Here is a 21,879-nt window from a genome sequence, read left to right on the forward strand (position 1 = left end):
GGAGAAGGAAATTTAATTTCTTTTGCAGATTTAGGGGTGAACTTAGCTTCTTATATCTCTTCCACATTCTTGGCCTCTCACTCTCTCTCTCTCTCTCTCTCTCTCTCTCTCTCTCTCTCTCTCTCTCTCTCTCTCTCTCTCTCTCTCTCTTTTTCTCTCTCGGTCTAAGAAAAACTCAAAATTATCCGCTTCCAGATTTTAAATATATTTTGTATTTTTAATTAAAATCTCCCACTCCTACATTTTGTTTTTAAATGGCACCGCTGAGCATTGTTAGTTAACAATTAGCCAAGTTTCCTAATTATCTTCTTTTAGGCGGATACAAATCAGTTCTTCGCCTTCGAAGATTTAACCCGAATCTAAAGGTAATGATTGCCGTTGGAGGATGGAATGAGGGAGGCAAAAAGTATTCAAAGATGGCGTCGACTAAGGAAAATCGTCGAAGATTTATTGACTCAGTCTTAGAGTTCATTGACAAACATGGCTTTGACGGCTTTGACCTTGACTGGGAATATCCAGGTAATTAGCTTTAGGATTAGTTGAAGGGAATGTTCCAAGACTTAATTTACTCCATTAAAAATACAATTACATAATCCTTTAATAGCTCATTTCAAGAGAAACCAAAACAGTAGCTCAATAAATTATAATATATAAATCGAATATTGCCAAACTTCCAAAAAAGCTTTCAATAACAGTATTTGAAGATTTTGCTTTCAGCACTTTTACTGGAATAGTACCCTTATATTTTTTAACGCAAGTAAATTTTATCCCTTCTTTGTATGTTTACTTCCTTCTTTTAGTTGCCTTTTCATTTAAGCTGATAATGTTCTCTATGACCTATTGAATAGATTTCGGTCTGTCATAAGTGGCAAACTAAAATGTAAAAAAAAAACAGCTTGTACAGAAGGACATATGCACGAGAGCAGCTCAGGGTCTGGACTCCTCGCGATATCCCAAATTTTCCGGAACTTCCTGACACTTCAAATTACCCAATAAATTTTTATTGGTTCCCGGAGAATAAATTCTTCGTATATGCATGATTTTGCCATTAGGGTGGCTATCGTTGCAAAATTTTTCTTCTCCAAAAAATAAAAATAAAAAATAGTTCATGCTGTCAGAAATCAGCTGGTACAAAATGATTGAAAATCAACTGCTACCTGCTAACTAATCGAAGTCAAAGTTTTATTTATATAGTGTTGGTTATATAGTGTTCTATAGTACATTTATGGCGTAAAAACGGTCATATCCAGGGGGATTTGGGGGTTTGACCTCCCCCCCTGAAATGTTTGTCCGACTCGTAAAAACGTAACAATGATGCACATAACCAAATTTTTGATGGGGTTTTTGAAGTCTTTTTTTGTAAAACCTCCCCCCCTAAAATGCTTTTGTAGCCCCCCTCCCCCCAAAAAAATTTAACTCCTGGATACTGCCCTGGGCGTAAAGGATGTCTTTTTAGTTTTACATCGTATTAATGGCAAACAGTTTTACTTAAAGATACCTTCTTATCCCAAAGCTGTTATATTTATTCCTCCTTCTTTCTAATGATTCTTCATGAGTTCTCTAATATAAGGTATAGCGATTAAGAAAAGAACAGGGTTTTAAACGCTTTAGAAATGTACGCTTTGTAAGAACAATGGCATTCTTTCAAATGTATTTGTTCTTTTCTGTATTTTATGTTATTGACTTTTTAACTCATACGGCTTGATGACCCTTTTGTCCGCCTAATGCAAGAAAAGTCTTATTTTTGTTCCTAGAAAAAACTTCAATTTTCCCGATTGCTTTCTATTTTCAAAATTGAAATGAATAGGGCTTGAACAGCGTTAAGACATCTTATTTTCTAATTCTGCCAATCAAAGATATGTGGTCCCCAGATACTGGTATTTGAGTCTATTGTGTGACAACATAATGCTTTCTGATTTTGAATTTTTTTTGCCGTAGAAATAGATCTACAAATTGGTTAGGGGTATAGCTGCACTTACCACGGTTCTCTTACCTAGATTAAAAGTAGCCATTCAGAGTAAGAGTAGAGACCACGGCAATAGGGGTACCTCCTTCGCAGGGGGTGGGGATTTATCGTCTTACTTGAAAACTCAGCTTTACATAATTTTGAAGAATTACCCTAACAGGGAATGCATTATGTGAGGTATAGCCTGAACTTGACCCCTACCCCTATATCTCCCCAGAAGAGAATATTGCTTTCTTCAGCCGAAAGGCCTTTTTTATTTATTATTCGCTCTGGGCCCCTGTCTAGTAGTATGTGACTAATGTGCAGAGGATAGGGCTCTAGTCCTGTGAAATGAAGATTTTTCACGTCAAGATCATCCTGATGTGATTATTCCCCCTCCCCACAAAAATTAAAGTTACAAATTTGGGTGAAGGACATGAGTTATAAATTTAAAATCTAATACGGAACGCTTGGTTATTTGACTTCCCTTTCTGACTTAAGACTTAAGAAATTAATTCAAGAAAATAAAAGTTTTTTCTGAGGGAAGTAAATAGGGATCTTGAAACATAAAACGGGAAAAAGCTATTTCTTTAGAGGCTGTCTAATATATATATATATATAAATAAAACTAGTACAAATAAACCAACTAATTATGTTTCTCTATGTTTCTAGGATTATAGAAAACTAGCGCTTTACTGAAAACACAAATGACAAGTATAAAAAACAGGAATATTGAGTTGGGACTCAAAAGTGAGCATGTAGCCTGACAACAATCAACTAATCTATAAAGCTTTCCATAGTCTTACACCAGTTGTGACATCAGTAACTTTCAGTACACAATTAAAATTATCTTAAAAACATAAGCGTAAAATTAAATATTTTTTAATAGCAGAAAAGTAACTGATCAGCATACAGAAATATTAGATTGATTTATCAGGTAGGATTTTGGTCTCGCCATCTATAAAACCAATAGTGAGTAATATACAATCTTAAATTGTAAGAAATATGCTTTTGTTTCACTTGAAATGAAGATCAAATAAAACATAATATGAACTCTGGAAGTCTGGTTATTTCTCAATATACAACAGGGAACCTCAAGCTATTATACAAATTCTAAAGATAGTCTACATTCCTAATACTATCAAGATGGCTTTACTTCAAACTTGTCTAGAAACTAATTATGACATTTCCTCTTCAGAAGAAAAACAAGAGCCAGTCATTGGACTGAGCCATTGTGCAGAAGTGATACCAAATTCAACGAAAAAAAAATAAAGCAATAATCCTAAAATGGACTGTTGCTTTATCTTAAAAGGGATTGATAATATTTTTATTCTGTAAAAAGAATTCTTAATTGGTTTGCTTTTACTGTACCAAAACTCCTATATCATTTTGTGTTTTCAGTAAAGCACTAGCTTTCTATAGTCCTAGAAACAAAGGAAACATAATTAGTAGGTTTATTTGTACTAGTTTTATATATATATATATATATATATATATATATATATATATATATATATATATATATATATATATATATATATATATATATATATATATATATATATATATAGATAGACTGTGAAGTGAAAATTTTCGTCGATTTTAAGTTTCAACTTCGCTCTTTACTTCCCTTGCAAAAACTTTATTTTTTAAATTAATCTTTGTTCATTTTTGATTAAAATTTAATGTAGAAACAACACTGCCATGATCTTTTTTATTTAAACGGAATAATATAGACCTACGTTCGTTTTAAGTTTTAATGTAACTCTTTAGTTTCAGTTCAAAATTTATTTTTAATATAATTTCTAATTATCACCGATCTAGGGAAGATCAGACACCTCTATAAAATACTGCAGACAACGTTGACAGCTTTGAAAAACTTTGAGTCTATAACATAAAGTTCATTATCCATTCTTCACAAAACAATACATGTTTTCAGGAATGTTTGTTTTCCGATGAATAAAAAGCTGTTTTTACTCGGCCAACTTCGCCTGAAAAAGCAATCATGAAGACAGGGCTTCATAAATCGCCTACTGACTAGCAGAAGCTAGAAGGCTATCAAACAGTTCGTGATAACGAACTGTAGTAAGGAGCGACCCGGCTCAATAGTAACCAAAACTCTAAAAGATGGAATTTTGATATCAATAGCTGCATCAGAAGAATCGCATTTTAATGCTGATTTTAATTATATAATTTTAATCAAGTTTAGTCTTACCCATCAAAAGTTACGAGCCTGAGAAAATTTGCCTTATTTTTGAAAATAGGGGAAAACAACCCCTAAAAGTCATAGAATCTTAACAAAAATCACACCATCAGATTCGGCGTATCAGAGAACCCTATTGTAGAAGTTTCAAGCTCTTATCTACAAAAATGTGGAATTTTGTATTTTTTGCCAGAAGGCAGATCACGGATGCGTCTTTTTTTGTTTGTTTTTTTGTTTTTTTTTCAGGGGTGATCGTATCGACCCAGTGGTCCTAGGATCTTGCGAGAGGGCTCATTTTAATGGAAATAAAAAGTTCTAGTGCCCTTTTTAAGTGACCAAAAAATTGGAGGGCACGTAGGCCCCCTCCCACGCTAATTATTTTCCCAAAGTCACCAGATCAAAATTATGAGATAGCCATTTTATTCAGCGTAGTCAAAAAACCTTATAACTATGTCTTTGGCGAAGACTTACTCCCCCCACAGTCCCCGTGGGATGGGCCACAAGTTACAAACTTTGACCAGTGCTTACATATAGTAATGGTTATTTGGAAGTGTACAGACGTTTTCAGGGGAATTTTTAGGTTGGGGGGAGGATTTGAGAAGAGGGGGATATGTTGAGGGAACTTTCCTTGGAGGAATTTGTCACGAAGGAAGAAAATGTTCATGCAGGAAGCGCAGGATTATCTATCATTATTTAAAAAAATACAATGAAAAAATAAATATGACAAAGTTTTTTTCAACTGAAAGTAAGAAGAAACATTAAAATTTAAAACGAACAGAAATTATTACGCATATGATGGGCTCACCTCCTCCTAATACCTCGCTCTTTTTAAAGCTAAAGCATTTTTAGTAATTTCAACTATTTATTCTACGGCTTTTGTGATTCAGGGGTCATTCTTAAGAAATTGGAACAAAATTTAAGCTTTAGTGTAAAGAGCGAGGTTCTGACGAGGGGGGTGAACCCCTTTGTATACGTAAAAAAACATGAGAATACAGAAGTTCGCTACATAAGCTAATTTGTAAGTTTTTTTTAATTGCACAGCTTATTAGTGGGGCCTGGAGGAGGAGCATGCGGGAGGTGTTCATGCAAACTTCCAGTTAAGGGTTTTGGATTTAAGGTATTACAGTGATACCGTTTTATACTTCCAAGATTTTCCACTTAAGAAGTGGCACCAAAAGTGTTGTTTTCAACGCTATATCTCACTTACGAATGGTAGAATTGATAAAAAGCACGTAGATGTAGGCACAATTTTCAAATGAACCATTAATCATAACTCTTATAAGTTCTCTTTGCTCAATAGCCCCAGCTTTTCCACTTGAGACATGGGACCTAAAGTACCGTTTTTAGTGACATTTGGAACTTGCAGATGTTGGAATTTTAGGAAGAGCGTAGATATGAGAATAATTTTTTATATGAACTATAAAAAATCTGTCTACGATGTTCTGGTAGCCTGCTAGTGCCACCCCTGAAGAAACGGCACAAAAAGTGCCATTTAGTGCCATATGACACTTTCAGATGACAAAATAAAAAGCATGTAGATATGAAAAATAGTTTTGAATGAGCCATTAAGCATTTCTTTCCTATTGACCCGTTTTCAAGAAAGCCATTTTCAAGAAATTTCATGCTTTTTTTCGAAATCAACATAAATTTCTATTTGCAACAAGCTTTGACTTTCAAACCTAGCCGAGATGATAGTTACCATTCCTTAATCAATTTCAGTTGGCATATTATTTCACTTGGCTTTTTTTCAATTAAATAAAAAAACAAGTTTTTTTAAATGAAAGTAAGAAGCGACATCAAAACTTAAAACGAACAGAAATTAATCTGTATATGAAAGGGGCTTTTCCTCCTCAACGGCCCGCTCTTTACGCTAAAGTTTGACTCTTTCTCTTAACTCTACTTCTTAAAACGGTAAAAAACTTTAGCGTTAAGAGCGGGCCGTTGAGGAGGAAAAGCCCCTTTCATATACGGATTAATTTCTGTTAGTTTTAAGTTTTGATGTCGCTTCTTACTTTCATTGAAAAAAACTTGTTTTTTTTTATTTGATTTCTGGACGTTTTTTAATTAATGCATGTTTTGATCTTGGCTCTCCACACATAAATCATTAAAACGCAATTTGCATATTATTATTTTTTTTTTTTGGCTAAATGGCTTTCTCATAGTTTTAATCGGAAGATTTTGAGAAAAAAGGAGAGAGGGAGGAAGCCTAGTTGCCCTCCAATTTTTTGATTACTTAAAAAGGCAACTAGAACTTTTAATCTTTTTACGAACATTTTCATTAGTAAAATATATACGTAATTTAGGAATTAACTTACGTAACAAACTTCTATATTCATATGTTTTATTGCGTATATGAGGGAGTTCACCCCTCGTCGATACCTCGCTCTTTACACTAAAGCTTAAATTCTGTCCCAATTCCTTAAGAATGACCCTTGAATAACAAAGGCCGTAGAATAAATAGTTGAAATTACTAAAAATACTTTAGCGTGAAGAGCGAGGTATTACGAGGAGGTAAACCTCTCATATGCGCAATAATTTCTGCTCGTTTTAAATTTTAATGCTGCTCCTCACTTTCAGTAGAAAAAACTTTTCATATTTATTTTTTCATTGTTTTTTTTAAATAATGCTAGAAAATCCTGCGCTCCCTTCATGGAAATTTCCTTCCCCCATGATAAATTCCTCCAAGGAAAGGTCCCCTAACATATCCCCCTCTTTTCAACCCCCCCCCCCCCCAACCAAAAAATCCCACTGAAAACGCCTGGACACTTACAAATAACCATTACTATATGTAAGCACTGGTCAAAGTTTGTAACTTGTAGCCCCTCCCACGGGAACTGTGGGGGAAAAAGTCGTCCCCAAATACATAGTTATAAGGTTTTTCGACTACGCTGAATAAAATGGCTATCTCAGAATTTTGATCCGGTGACTTTGGGAAAATAATTAGCGTGGGAGGGGGCCCAGGTGCCCTCCAATTTTTTGGTCACTGAAAAAGGACACTAGAACTTTTCATTCCGTTCGAATGAGCCCTCTCGCAAGATTCTAGGACCACTGGGTCGATACGATCACCCCTAGGAAAAAAAACAAAAAAAAACAAATAAACACGCATCCGTGATCTGCCTTCTGCCAAAAAATTACAAAATTCCACATTTTTGTAGCTAGGAGCTTGAAACTTCTATGATAGGGTTCTCTGATACGCTAAATCTGATGGTATGATTTTCGTTAAGATTCTATGACTTTTAGGGGGTGTTTTCTCCTATTTTCTAAAATAAGGCAAATTTTCGTAGGATCGTAACTTTTGATGGGTAAGTCTAAACTTAATGAAACTTATATATTGAAAATCAGCATGAAAATGCGATTCTTTTGATGTAACTATCGTTATAAAAATTCCGTTTTTTCGAGTTTTGGTTACTATTGAGCCAGGTCATTCCTTACTACAGTTCGTTACCACGAACTGTTTGAAACGCGTTTTTTAACTTTTGGTTACTATGGGCTGTTGTTAGCTCTACTAGGCTGCAGCTACCGCTGCAACCAGGATAATGAGATTGACTTGTGCTGATACGTTACAAAGATCCATGTTGTTTTGCAAACAGGGGCTAAGTCCGCTTTTACTAATTTTACAGGAAAGCAAAATGAAAATAAAACGCACAATGAAAAAATCTTTCTCACAAATAAGAATTTGAAACTTGAAACTTTAAAGACAGACCTTTAGTTGATTTTTCGAGCAGAATTCGCTGGAAATGCCCAAATTGTTGGATTGTTCGGTACTTAGAAGAAAAGTGGCTTATACTCTTTTTTTACGCCCTTTTGGAACAATTTAAAACTTTGCCAGAATTGAAGATAAGTCCATTTTGAATAAACCAATTGATAGATCTCTTCGATTTTTCATGAACCATATGCTTCATTATTTTCGGAAAATGTGGACTTAGGCTCTTTTTGCAAAACTCCATGGAAATTAGTCAATGGAATTAAAGTGCACCTTTTAAAACGGAGGTATAGAGTAGTTCTTTCTATTTCACTTTTTTGCATTGAATTAATACTAATCTCAATGTTTTCACTATCAATAGTGTTAATCTGTTTTTTCTTTGGGGGGGGGGGGTTCCTACCAACCCAACACCTTCTAAAAAACCTTCTAACATAGCTTCTTCATCTCAAACATAATTTCTCCTTGTCTTTATAGATAAACTCTTAACTAAGCCGTACTATGCATGGTATTAAGGTTAATTCCAATCAGTCACGTGCGCGAGGAGGAGAGGGGAGCTTGAAACCCACCCCTCCCCCTGAAATACTATTTTTCCTGAATTTCTGAGCACTTCTTCTTCAAATCATCAAATTATTTTTTATGCTTCTTATTTTGTATTATTCTTATTCTTTAAAAATGTCACTTTTTATTGTACCTGCCTGACTTTAATTTCAGTTTATTAATTAGCAATTGTAATGGAAAAAATTATTAATTTTGATATTTTTCTAACTCAGGAGCAACTGACCGTCAAGGTACATACGCTGACAAAGAAAATTTTGCCCGACTCTGCGAAGAAATGTCGGAAGAATTTAGGCCCAAAGGACTGCTTCTCTCTGCTGCCGTTTCTCCAGCTATTTTCCGTGTTAATGAAGGATATGATGTTCCACGGTTAGGGAAAGCGCTTGATTTTATCAATGTAATGACCTATGATTTACATGGGTCATGGGACAGGTATGCTGACCATCATGCCCCAATTAGGAAGAGACCTTTTGATCAATGGGGAACGGCCAATTTGCACGCTGTAAGTGATGTCTCTATACTTTCCGTTCATTTTTATTCTTATAAAAAAAAGTATTATAAAGGCTTAATGGTTTTTTATATACTTCCTTTTTTAAATCATAACTAATAACTATGCAAACGTTAAAGGACTAGCTTAGCTTGGTCATCCATAATCATTTACGTTATTTAACATCTGGCAGCTATGAACCGTTCATAATTTACGACCTTTTTGTATTGATTGGCAAAGTTTTTAAAGCTACTGAACTGTGCCATTAAAACGCATTTTGTAGACTAAAGTAAACCAAAAGACTGAAACCAGAATAAAAAATAAAGATATGGCACATATTCAGGATTTTTTTTTCTATCTGGGGGAGGCAATACAAAATCTATTAGATAATTTGAATAAGAAGTTCTAGAAAGTTTGGGAAAAATAAGCATTCAGGGGAAGTCTGGGCCTTGAGCCCCCTCCCCTCTGTGTGCGTCACGGATTCCAATATTAGGCTTTGAAATTCATAAGAAAAACGAAGATATCACTAAGTTGTTGTGAATTTGGGTCCCACCGACAGCAAATTTTCATTAGCAAACATTCATTACCTTTTAATATACTTGTAATCCGTTTACTTTATATGGCTTCCTCATCAGAGTTCTTGAAAATAACAAATTAGTTGAAGCATCTTCTGCAAAAAAAAATATTATAAAAAGGAACCCAAACAAATACTTGTTTTTAATTGTGTTGTGTAATTTCTTTGTGTATAACAAACAAACAGACCTCATTAACTATTATCATGATTTCACTAATGATCATTAAGACTTACGTCAACTTAGGGAGTTGTGTTACAAAGCTTCGGCTGATTTCAGTATATAAACTGATCCACCACAACTGTTTACCAATAACCAGGAGCGTGAAAACAGTTCTTTTTTCTAAAAGGGAAGATCAAACATATTTCTATGTGTAGACATTTATACATACAACTACTCCGCAACTCCACTCTCCGTAACACCACTCTCCGCAACACCACTCTCCGCAACACCACTCTCCGCAACACCGAGCTGTAAAGAGGGACACAGCTGTACACGCTTGTCTTCCAGGCCAGTGTGATAAAATCATCACTATGTACTCACTCTCATGACGTTCTTATTTTCTTTAAATCCTTTCCTATGAACTCCTGCAACCTCATTTGCATATACCCTCTAACATTTTTTTTATTCTTTCCAATTCAAGAGGGAGGGGCTTTCAAACCTATATTTCTCTAAAAATCACACTGAAAACCATGAAATACCTTATAATATAAGCGTCTTGCGGTGGGACTTGAACTAAACTTGTGAAGTGGTACTTCCGCTGGATCTTGAGTAATAGAGACATTTCCTACCACGATGCCCTAGCAACCCTTGAACTACAAAGTTTGAAACTCTGTTTGGGTGACCTTATCCTGATGTTCGGCAAAATATCTTGATGTCTGATGTCTCTTATCCTAATGTCTAACCCTGCTCACCGTGGCATTTTACCCCCAGAAGCCCTGACAGTCAGCCGTAAGAGATAGAAATTTAAAGTTGTGCCTGTGTGTGCTCGGATAAACCGCTACCAGAACTCTTTCATCCCTTTTTTTACGTCAATATATAATAGTACATCCTAACATGTTTTGTATTTCAACATCAAATTAGCCATTTGAGCTAGGATTGTTGTTTAAATAAACCTTTCTCTCTCTCTCTCTCCCCCCTCTCTCTCTATCAGCGCTTGTTTTAAACTGTTTTTAATCCCTCCCCTCATTAATTCCTCTGTGCATAATACGGTGAATAGAGACCCACCTACCCCTCCCCTTTATTAACGTTCTTACTAGTAGATATAAGACGAATAGAAAACACCTCGGCTTTCTCTTCTTCCTATTCAATAGCTGCTAAGAACCTGTATTCGGGTATAGAAAAATACGACAATTTCCGCTTAAGCGTTATTAGCACTATTCGTCTTGTTCAAGTTATTTTGAAAAATGAACGATCCTTATGACTAATATTTGCCTGTTATGACAAAATGCTACACTTATTAAGACATGGTTCCTATTATCCCCTTCTTTGTAAGGTATACTAACTAGCCAGATAGTCTTTCCGACAACAGGCATGAAAAAGACGAATAAACCTTAGCGCATACCCTTTTGTAATAACTGAAGAAGGTTTTCACATCCTTTCTCAAAACATAAAATATCCCCTTATCTCACCCTTATTCTCTTCAACCCCGTCGAAAAGTTTTAATCTTATCTGCCAGCCGTGAGACTAAACAGAATACGGTCTCTTGTGATGATTACATAAAAAAACTAGTTTTTCTAGCTGAAAGTAAGGAGCGACATTAAAACTTAAAACGAACAGAAATTACTCCGTATATGAAATGGGCTGTCCCCTCCGCAATCCCTCGCTCTTTACGCTAAAGCTTTTAATTGTTTTAAAAAGCAGAATTGTGGTAAAGAGTCAAACTTTAGCGTAAAGAGCGAAGGATTGCGGAGGGGACAACCCATTTCATATACGGAGTAATTTCTGTTCGTTTTAAGTTTTAATGTCGCTCCTTACTTTCAGTTAGAAAAACTAGTTTTTTTTTATGTAATTTCTGAACGTTTTAATTTTGGCTCTCCACGCATAAATTATTAAAATGAAATTTACATTTTAATTTTTTTTTTGGCAAAATGGCTTTCCCTTAGTTCTGATCAGACGATTTTGAGAAATATGGGATGGGGAAGGAGGCCTAGTTGCCATGCAATTTTTCGGTTACACAAAAAGGCAACTATAAATTTTATTTTTTAACGATTTTTTTTATTAGTAAAAAATATACGTAACTTAAGAATTAACTTACGTAACAAACTTTTATATTCTTAGATTTTTATTATGTATATGAGGGGGTTTGTACCCTCGTTAATACCTCGCTCTTTACACTAAATCGTAAGTTTTGTGCCGATTCTTTAAGAATGACCCTTGAATCAGAAAGACCGTAGAATAAATAGTTGAAATTACTAAAAATACTATAGCATAAAGAGCGAGGTATTTATCTCCTCCTAAATACCTCGCTCTTTATGCTAAAGTATTTTTAGAACCCCTCATATGCGTAATAATCTCTGTTCGTTTTAAGTTTCAATGGTACTCCTTACTTTCAATTGAAAGAATTTTTCCATGTTTATTTTTTCATTGTTTTTTTATAGTAATTTTAGAAAATCCTGCGCCCTTTTCATTGAATTTCTGTTCCCCCATGACATATTTCTCCAAGGAAAGATCCTCCCACATAGCCCCCTCCCCTCAACCCCACCCACAAAACCAAAAAAAAGATCCCCTGAAAACGACTGTACACTTCCCAATAACCATTATTATATGTAAACACTGGTCGAAGTTTGTAACTTGCAGCCCCTCCCTCAGGGACTGTGGGGGAGTAAGTCACTCCCAAAGACATATTTATTATGGTTTTTGGATATGCGGAACAAAATGGCTATCTCAAAATTTTGATCTGTTGACTTCGGAGAAAAAATGAGCGTGGGAGGGGGCCTAGGTGCCCTCCGATTTTTTTGGTCACTTAAAAAGGGCACTATAACTTTTCATTTCCGTTAGAATGAGCCCTCTTGCAAAATTCTAGGACCACTTGGTCGACACGATGACCCCTGGGGAAAAAAAACAAAAAAAAAACAAACAAATAAACACGCACCCGTGATTTGTCTTCTGGCAAAAAATACGAAATTCCACATTTTTGTAGATAGGAGCTTGAAAATTTTGCTATAGGGTTCTCTGATACGCTGAATGCGATGGTGTGATTTTCGTTAAGATTCTATGACTTTTAGGGGGTGTTTTCCCCTATTTTCTAAAATAAGACAAATTTTCTCAGGCTCGTAACTTTTGATGACAAAGACCAAATTTGATGAAACTTATATATTTAAAATCAGCATAAAAATTCAATTCTTTTGATGTATATTTTAGCATCAAAATTCCGTTATTTAGAGTTTTGTTTACTATTGAGCCGGGTCACTCCTTACTACAGTTCGTTACCACGAACTGTTTGACCGGGTCGCTCCTTACTACAGTTCGTTACCACGAACTGTTTGATCAGGTGCTCTTGAGAAATACTGGGTTCAGCTGCCCCTGTATAACCTCACGTGATTGTCTAGATAATACGGACACTTACCAATTACATAAAATAAGATTTTATCGCTCGGAAGCTGAACTCCTATTCATTTAAAGGGTGGCAAAGAAGCCTTTATTTTGTGGCGAATATTGAATCATATCCATAAAAGTAATACTGCCTCTTTGTGTATACATTTGCACATTTTTGTAAGCGGTAATTTTGCCCAAAAAGGCACACAGGACATGTTTTCAGGAGACATGCTTTGAATAGTTGAAGATATAAACTTCAAGGTGCTGTACAAAATGATACAGTCATGGAAAATTATGAAATTTGTGTAAGGTTTCAAGCCCACTGGATCCACGCCTATTTTTGGAGAATATTTGTAGGCTACTAATTATGGGAGCTGATATGCTTTTTGCAGAAAATGGATAGAAAGGTAATGGTAAATGATTGAGAAATATTGCACTGCGTGGTTAGTATTCATTTCTCATAATTATCTGTCATTTTGTCCCTTCGAATTCTTAAGAACCGTTGCTAGGGATACATAATGGGCAATCTTGGGTATCATTGTCATCTTGTAGGAAAAGTCGAAGAGACTCTTTGCCCTGTAAATGGGATTTTACTTAAAATACTAATTGAGAGCGGGAAAGAACTAGATTAATTGAAAACCTGACCGAGTTTTTGGATTTAGTGGTTATAATTTTATCCGCTATAGTAATTATAAAAGAATCATTTTTAAGATATGATGGCTTTGTTTTTTAGACGTTCTAAAACACTTGCCGAGGCTAGAGTTCCTACTTTTTTGCTTGAGATTTTCTAGAAAGAACTTCTGATATTTTCTCCAAAAAATCAACCCAACTTCGACAACAATTTTAATACCCTAAAAAGAGTCCGTTTAGTGATCCCATACTGATAAGAAATCTGCAACTAATCTCAAAGTTTTTCTTCTGATTGATTGGTTGTGTTGTCTATCTGATTAATTGCTGATTTTTAATTATACAAGATAAATGAAAAGTAGGCTTACTCTTAAATAGCACATACTTTACAGTTTTAAAATGGTAATATTTATAATTCACATAATATATATAATAAGTATTATATAATAATAAAATCAATATTTATGATAAAATCATAAAATTTATAATTTAAAGTATTACTACCATATACAGAATGTTGGAAAATCATTACAAACTATAATTGCTACTGAAAAAACAAACAAAAACACTTACAATACGAGCTACAAAAGATAGCAGTAACGAATAAATTTTGATCAATAGCTACAATAGCTATAATAACAGCTAAATACAAGACTTTATAAAGCGTTATAAAAATGTATTGGTAAGAATACGAGCTACAAAAGATAATAGCAACAACAAAATGTCAGTGACTATAATAACAAATATTATTTAAATATAATACTATACAAAGCGTTATAAAAATCTTACGTCTACAACACGAGCTACAAGTAATAATAAAAGAAAATAAACCTAAATCAATTAACATAAATACTATCAAACAGTTCGCGGTAACGAACTGTAAGTAAGGAGCAATGCGGCTCAAGAGTAACCGAAGTCTAAGAAACAAAGTCTTGATAACAATAGATATATCAAAAGGATAAAATTTTGATGCTATTCAAATTATGCAAAATCCGCCAAATTTTATAGCACCCATCAAAATTTACGAGCCTGAGAAAAGTTGTTCAATTTTTCAAGGGACCCCCCCCCCACCAAAACAGAACATCAAGTGATCTTAATTCAAACCAAATCATCAGATTCAGTATACAAAAGAATTCTGCTTTAGAGGTTTCAAGCTCCTACGAAAAAAAAACAGGAAATGCTACATTTTTTGCCAGAAGAAAGATCACGTAAGCGTGTTTATTTTATTTTTATTTTTTTTTTTTTACCAGGGGTGATCATATCAAACCAGTGTTCCTTGAAGATCAGGATTGGGCTCATTTGATCTGAAACCAAAAGTTCTAGTGCCCTTTATAAGTGACCAAAAATATGGGAGGGCAGCTTCCACGCTCATTTCCCCCCAAAGTCAATCTATCAAAATTCTGAAATAGCCATTTTTCAGCTTAGCCAAAAATCGAATAACTATGTCTTTGAGGATGACTTAATCCCCCACGATCCCCAGGGGAAGGGCTGCAAGTTATGAACTTTGTCCATTGTTTACATATAGCATTGGTTATTGGGAAGTAAGTAGACGTTTTCAGGGGGTTTTCTGATGGAGGGGGGTACGTGAGAGGATGTCTCCATGGATTCATTTTTTATGGGGGAAGGGAATTTTCCATGAAGGGGAAGCCGGATTTGCCACTATTATTTAAAGATGAGCCAAGAGCTCATATGGCACTTGTGACGAAGTCGGAATAGCCAAGAGCTCATATGGTATGAGCTCTAGCAAAATTCTAAGAATAAATACATTAATTTAAAAGGAAAATCAGAGGATTAATGCCGGTCGGGATTTAAAATAAGAGCTCTGAGACACGAGGTCCTTCTAAACGTCAAAATTCATTAAGATCCGATAACCCTCTCGTAAGTTAAAAATACCTCATTTTTGCTAATTTTTCCTCTCCCTTGAGCCTCCCAGATGGTTGAATCGGAGAAAATGACTTTATCAAGTCAATTTGTGCAGGTCCCTGACACGCCTACCAATTTTCATCGCCCTAGCACGTCCAGAAGCACCGAACTTGCCAAAGCACTGGACCCCTCGCCCTAACTCCCCAAAAGAGAGCGAATCCATTCCGGTTACGACATTTGTTACAATCACGTATCTACAACATTTGCTTATTCTACTCACCAAGTTTCATCCCGATCTCTCCACTATAAGGGTTTTCCAGGATTTCTGGTTTCCACCTCCAACTCCCCCCAATGTCACCAGATCTGGTCGAGATTTAAGATAAAAGCTCTGAAGCATGAGCTCCTTCTAAATATCAAATTTCATTAGGATCTAGTCACCCATTCTCAAGTTAAAAACACCTCAATTTTGCTAACGTTTCCAAATTAGCACCCCCTCCAACTCCCCCAAAGAGAGCGGATTCAGTCCATTTATGTCAATCATGTATCTAGGACTTGTGCTAAATCCTCTTACCAAATTTCATCCAGATCTATCCACTCTAAGCGTTTTCCAAGATTTCTGCCCCCACCCCCAATCTACCCAATGACACTGGATCCGGTTGGAATTTAAAATAAGAGATCTGAGTTACGTGATCTTCTAAATGCGAAATTTCATTAAGATATGATCACTTCTTCGTAAGTTAAAAATACCTAATTTTTTCAAATTTTTCAAAATTAACCCTCCCCCTAACTCTCCCAAAGAGAGCAGATTCTTTCCGGTTATTTCAATCACGTATCTAGGACTTTTGCTTATTTTCCCACCTAGTTTCATCCCGATCCCTCCACTCTAAGCGTTTTCCGAGATTTTAGGTTTCCCCCTCCAACTCCCCTCAATGTCATTGGATCCGGTCAGGGTTTAAAATAAGAACTCTAAGACACGATATCCTTCTAAATATTAAATTTCATTAAGATCCAATCACCCGTTCGTAAGTTAAAAATACCTCATTTTTTCTAATTTTTCCTAATTAACTCTCCCCCCATTCCCCTCATTCTCCTAAACTATCAAATCAGGAACCGACAGACCGACAGAATTTGTGATCGCTATATGTCACTTGGTAAATATCAAGTGCCATAAATATCAGAAATTAAATAAAAAATGATTTTTTTTCGACTGAAAGTAAGGAGCAACATTAAGACTGAAATTGTTATATATATCAAGTTCGTCCCCTCGTCATTACCTCGCACTTTGTGCTAAAGTAGTTTTTAGCACTGTTAAAAGTGCTTTTTATTCTAATTTTTTTCTAAAATTATTTCTTCTTTATTTTTCTTTTTAAAATTATTTTTCTTTTTATTTCTAAAACCTTTGTAATTCGGGAGTCATTCTTTAAGAATTGGGACACAATTTGAACTTTAGCCTAAAACGCGAGGTATTGACGAGGAGGTGACTCCCCCTCATATACGGAACAACTTATGTTTGTTTGAAGTTTTAATGTTGCTCCTTACTTTCAGTTGAAAAACTTTTTTTTAAATAACAAACAATAGCTAAATGTGACGCTGTATAAAGTGTTACAAAAATGTATCGCTTACAATACTAGTACAAAGCATGATACAACCAAATAATTCTTTATCAATGACTATAATATCACAAACACCAAACACGAGAAGAACGATATGGAATTTCTCAAGACAGTGGGAAACAAATAAGAATGAATATTTCGGCCCTATGTCCAACGGCCTTCCTCAGCAATACAAAAATATATAAGAAAAAAAACTTACAACACGATAAAATCAATGAAACTACAATGAAAAATTTCAAAACAGTCTCAGCATTTCACCTCAGCGAAGTTCAACCAAGACTGATAAATAAATTGTGATGAAACAAGGCAATTCATTGAAATGAAAGAGAATGATTTAAAAACACGTTTTTAATGCCAACCTTGCTTTTTTGGCTGCTGATCTCATAGGTCTATTTGTGACATGTTCTGTGTTAATATCTATTGGTTTTTATAATATTTCGAAAGTTCATTTTTAATTAAATTTGTGTATAAAGCATTTAGTGAATGTTCTCCCAAGTTCCTATTTAAGGAAATATTATTATTAATCTTAAGTCTGATTTCAATTGCTTCTCGAACTATTTGCTTTATGAATAAAGCAATGTTCATTCTAATTTGTTTCCCACTGTCTAGAAAATTTCTCTATTGTTCTTCTTGTTTTTATGGCACTTGGTATTAACCAAGTGACATATAGCAATCGCAAATTCTGTCGGTCTGTCTGTCGGTCCCGGTTTTGCTACTTTAGGCACTTCTAGGTAAGCTAGGACGATGAAATTTTGTAGGCGTATCAGGGACCGGACCAGATTATATTAGAAATAGTCGTTTTCCCGATTTGACCATCTGGGGGGAGAGTGAGGGGCCCGTTAATATGAAAAAATAGAAAAATTGAAGTATTTTTAACTTACAAACGGTTGATCAGATCTTAATGAAATTTGATGTTTGGAAGGATATCGTGTCTCAGGGCTGTTGTTTTAAATCCCGACCAGATCTGTGACATTGGAGGGGGGAGTTGAGAGGGGGAAGCCTAAAATCTTGGAAAACACTTAGAGTGGAGGGATCGGGATGAAACTTGGTGAGAAAAATAAGCACAAGTCCTAGATACATGGTTGACATAACCGGAATGGGTCCGCTCTCTTTGGAGTAGTTAGGGGGTTAATTCTGAAAATTTAGAGAAAATGAGGTATATTTAACTTACGAACGGGTGATCGGATCTCAATGAAATTTGATATTTAGAAGGATATCGTGTCTCAGAGCTCTTATTTTAAATCCTGACCGGGTCTGGTGACATTAGGGGGAGGGGGAAGTCCTAAAATCTTGGAAAACACTTAGAGTGGAGGGATCGGGATGAAACTTGGTGGAAAAAATTAGCACAAGTCCTAGATACATGATTGACATAATCGGAACGGATCCGGAACGGACTTTGAAGTAGTTAGGGGGAATAATTCTGAAAAATTAGGAAAAATGAGGTATTTTTAACTTAGGAACGGGTGATCGGATCTCAATGAAATTTGATATTTAGAAGGATATCGTGTCTCATAGCTCTTATTTTAAAGCCCGACCGAATCTGGCGATATTCGGGAAAGTTTGGGGTGGGGGAACCTAAAATCATGGAAAACGCTTAGATTAGAGGGATCAGGATGAAACTTGGTTTGAAAAATAAGCAGAAGTCTTAGATACGTGATTTACATAATTGGAATGGATCCGCTCTATTGGGCCGGGGGGTAATTCTGAAAAATTAAAAAATTACGTATTTTTAACTTACGAAGGATTGATCGGATCCTCATGAAACTTTATATTTAGAAGGACCTCGTAACTCAGATCTCTTATTTAAATCTAAACCGGATCCAGCATCATTGGGGCGGGGGCAGTTGGGGGGGGCCGGAAATTTTAGAAAATACTTGAAGCGGAGAGATCAGGATGAACCTGGATGGTAAAAATAAAAACCTGTCTAAGATATGTGACTGGCATAACCGGATCGGATATGCTCTCCATGGTGGAGTTGGGGGGGGGGGGGGCAATTTTGAAAATTGAGGTATAACTTACGAAATGGTGACCAGATCTTAGTGAAATTTGATATTTAGAAGGATCTTGTGCTTTAAAGCTCTAATTTTAAATTCCTACCAGACCCTGTGACTTTGGGGGGAGTTGCAGGGGGACACCGGAATTCTTGGAAAACATGAAAATTGGGGTATTTTTATCTTACGAATGGGTGATCGGATCTTAATGAAATTTGACATTAGAAGGAATTCATGTCTCAAAGCTCTTATTTCAAATCCCGACCAGATCTTTCGACATTGGGGGGAGTTGGGGGGATTCTTGGAAAACACTTGGAGTGAAGGAATCGGGATGAAGCCTGGTGGATAGAATTAGCAAATGTTCTTGATACGTGATTGACGTAACTGTACTGGATTCGCTCTCTTTGGGAGAGTTTGGGGGAGGGGTTCAGTGATTTGGCGGGTTTGGTGCTTCTGGACGTGCTAGGACGATGAAAATTCGTAGGCGTGTCAGGGAGCTGCACAAATTGACTTGATAAAGTCATTTTCCCAGATTCGACCATCTGGGGAGGTAAAGGGAGAGGAAAAATTAGAAAAATTAGGTATTTATAACTTACGAGTGGGTGATCAGATCTTAATGAATTTTGATATTTATAAGGACATCGTGACTCAGAGCTCTTATTTTAAATCCTGACCGGCATTAAGCCTCTGATTTTCCTTTTAAATCAATCTAATTGATTCTTAGAATTTTGTTAGAGCTCATACCATATGAGCCCTTGGCTCTTAGCTCTACTAGCCTCGTCACAAGTGCCATATGAGCTCTTTGCTCTTGTTGGTGTTTGTGATGGAAAGGCAGAGTGGTCTTCGGCGCTATTTACTATTATAACAAATAATAGCTATGCATAACGTTATATAAAGCGTTATAAAAGTGTGTCCTAACAGTAAGAGCTAAAAAATATAATGCCAACAAATAAATTTTAGTAAGTACCTATAATAAAAATTGACATCCAAACATATCCATTATAAGAATGTTGCACAGACAAAACAAACTATAAAAGATAATAGCCACAAATAAATTTTAATCAGTAACTATAACAACCAATAATAGCTATATCATTTTAAAAATCTAAACAATAGACTAAGCAAGTTTAGCTGATGAATGACGTAAAAAGTAAACAACACTTTGTATGCACGCTAAGTGAATAACGCTATAACAGCAATAATAGCAACATGAACATAGTAACAACAATCATAACAATAATATAAAACAATAATAATATAATAACAATAGTGTGATAGAGTTATATAGCTATATCATGTTCAATAAATTAAAATATAGACTATGGCTCTAGTTTTTTTGTTAAAGTTTCCATATTCCAGTGCCTCCCTCTATACAAAGTAAAAAACACTCTGTGCGTGCCAAGTCAGCAAGGTCAAAGCAACAATAATAATAATATAATAACAATAATAAAAACCAGTTAATTTTAATAAGAAAATAATAATATAAAATGCAACAATAATGCAATATAACGACAATCTGCGACTTAGTACAGCTGCATTAGTATATTATATTTAATTATTTACAGTATAGACTTCATGGAAGTAACTTATGAATGACTGTATTTTTTTTTAAATGTCCGATTTCTAGTCCCTACCTCCATAAAACGTGAACCCTTAAACAACACTTTGTATGTATGGTAAGTGAGGTGTTGCCATTCGATATTGCAAAGCAATAAATCCCATATACATCTAATTTTTGTACATAATTCTGAATTGCGCTCTTAATCCAAACGCTCATCTAATGACTAGTTCAGACACATTAAAATTAGTTTTTTTCCCAAAAGACTGAAAGGATTTTGAAATTGATTTTTTTTTTAAGAAATGCTACGGCGTTATAGGAAACACCTTAAATTACTTTTCTAGTCTTTCATTAAAAAAAGAAAAAATACCTTATTTGAGCCCTTGAAAAACTTCAAAGGTGAAAATTATTTCATCCTTGAACGAAAACCTCACCAGAATCTTCTGCGTCTCACTAACCATCAGTAATGGTAGTTTGACCTAGTTTTCGACAACTTGTCTTATAATAGATGAATTTTTGCTAATAAAATTGCCCTGATTTGGGTAACAATTTAGATTGGGTTCGCCAGTCAAAATACAGTAAGAAAAAAAAAAACCTAAATGGGTTAATCATTTGTATAGCACAAGTCATTTGGGTTAGTACAATCTAAAAAGCTAGAGGACCTTGTATCCACAGTGTTGGGATTTATTCTCGTAAACTTCGCTCTTCACTCTACACAGAAAAAGAAATCCATTGACGTTAGATTAAATGAAATTGGTGGCCATTATTACTATTATGGAGCGATTAATCGAATTAGTCCATGCTTAGTCCACAAAGGCCCATTAGAAGTGGCTAACAGAAGTTGTCCTTCTTTAAAGCCGTTGCTTTGGTAACGTCTAGTGCAGCTTATGTTCAAAATACACTAAACATAATAAAGAGGGCCTCAATCCTGCTGACTGAATAATTTAGCGAGGTTTGCTCTTGTTTTGAACTGTGACTACATCATGAAGCTTTTCTATTTTATTTTGATACACGCAAAATTCAATAGAAAAAAATTTGAAAGATAGTGAAACAACTGTAAATTCACCTATATTATTATTGTTAGTTTTATTATATTTAAATTTTTATCTAATTACTTTATTAAAACATTTTTTCTTTATGTTTCGTAAAATCATTAATCATTAATGCCATTTATTACTATTCAACTACTGTTTAAGTGCAAGATACTTTATAGTGATTTGATTGG

The 21,879-nt window shown here is 35.1% G+C and overlaps 1 protein-coding gene across 1 annotated transcript in view; it reads left to right on the top strand.

Annotated features, from left to right (window-relative positions):
- Positions 1 to 21,879, top strand: part of LOC136027672 (probable chitinase 10) — a 231,098-nt gene that overhangs the window by 16,623 nt on the left and 192,596 nt on the right. Inside the window, 2 exon segments of the mRNA XM_065705119.1 lie at positions 316 to 519; positions 8,622 to 8,908. Of these exon segments, the coding sequence (XP_065561191.1) occupies positions 316 to 519; positions 8,622 to 8,908 (491 nt within the window).

The sequence above is a fragment of the Artemia franciscana genome, chromosome 5, assembly GCF_032884065.1.
Source record: "Artemia franciscana chromosome 5, ASM3288406v1, whole genome shotgun sequence".
NCBI classification, from domain to species: Eukaryota; Metazoa; Arthropoda; class Branchiopoda; order Anostraca; family Artemiidae; genus Artemia; species Artemia franciscana.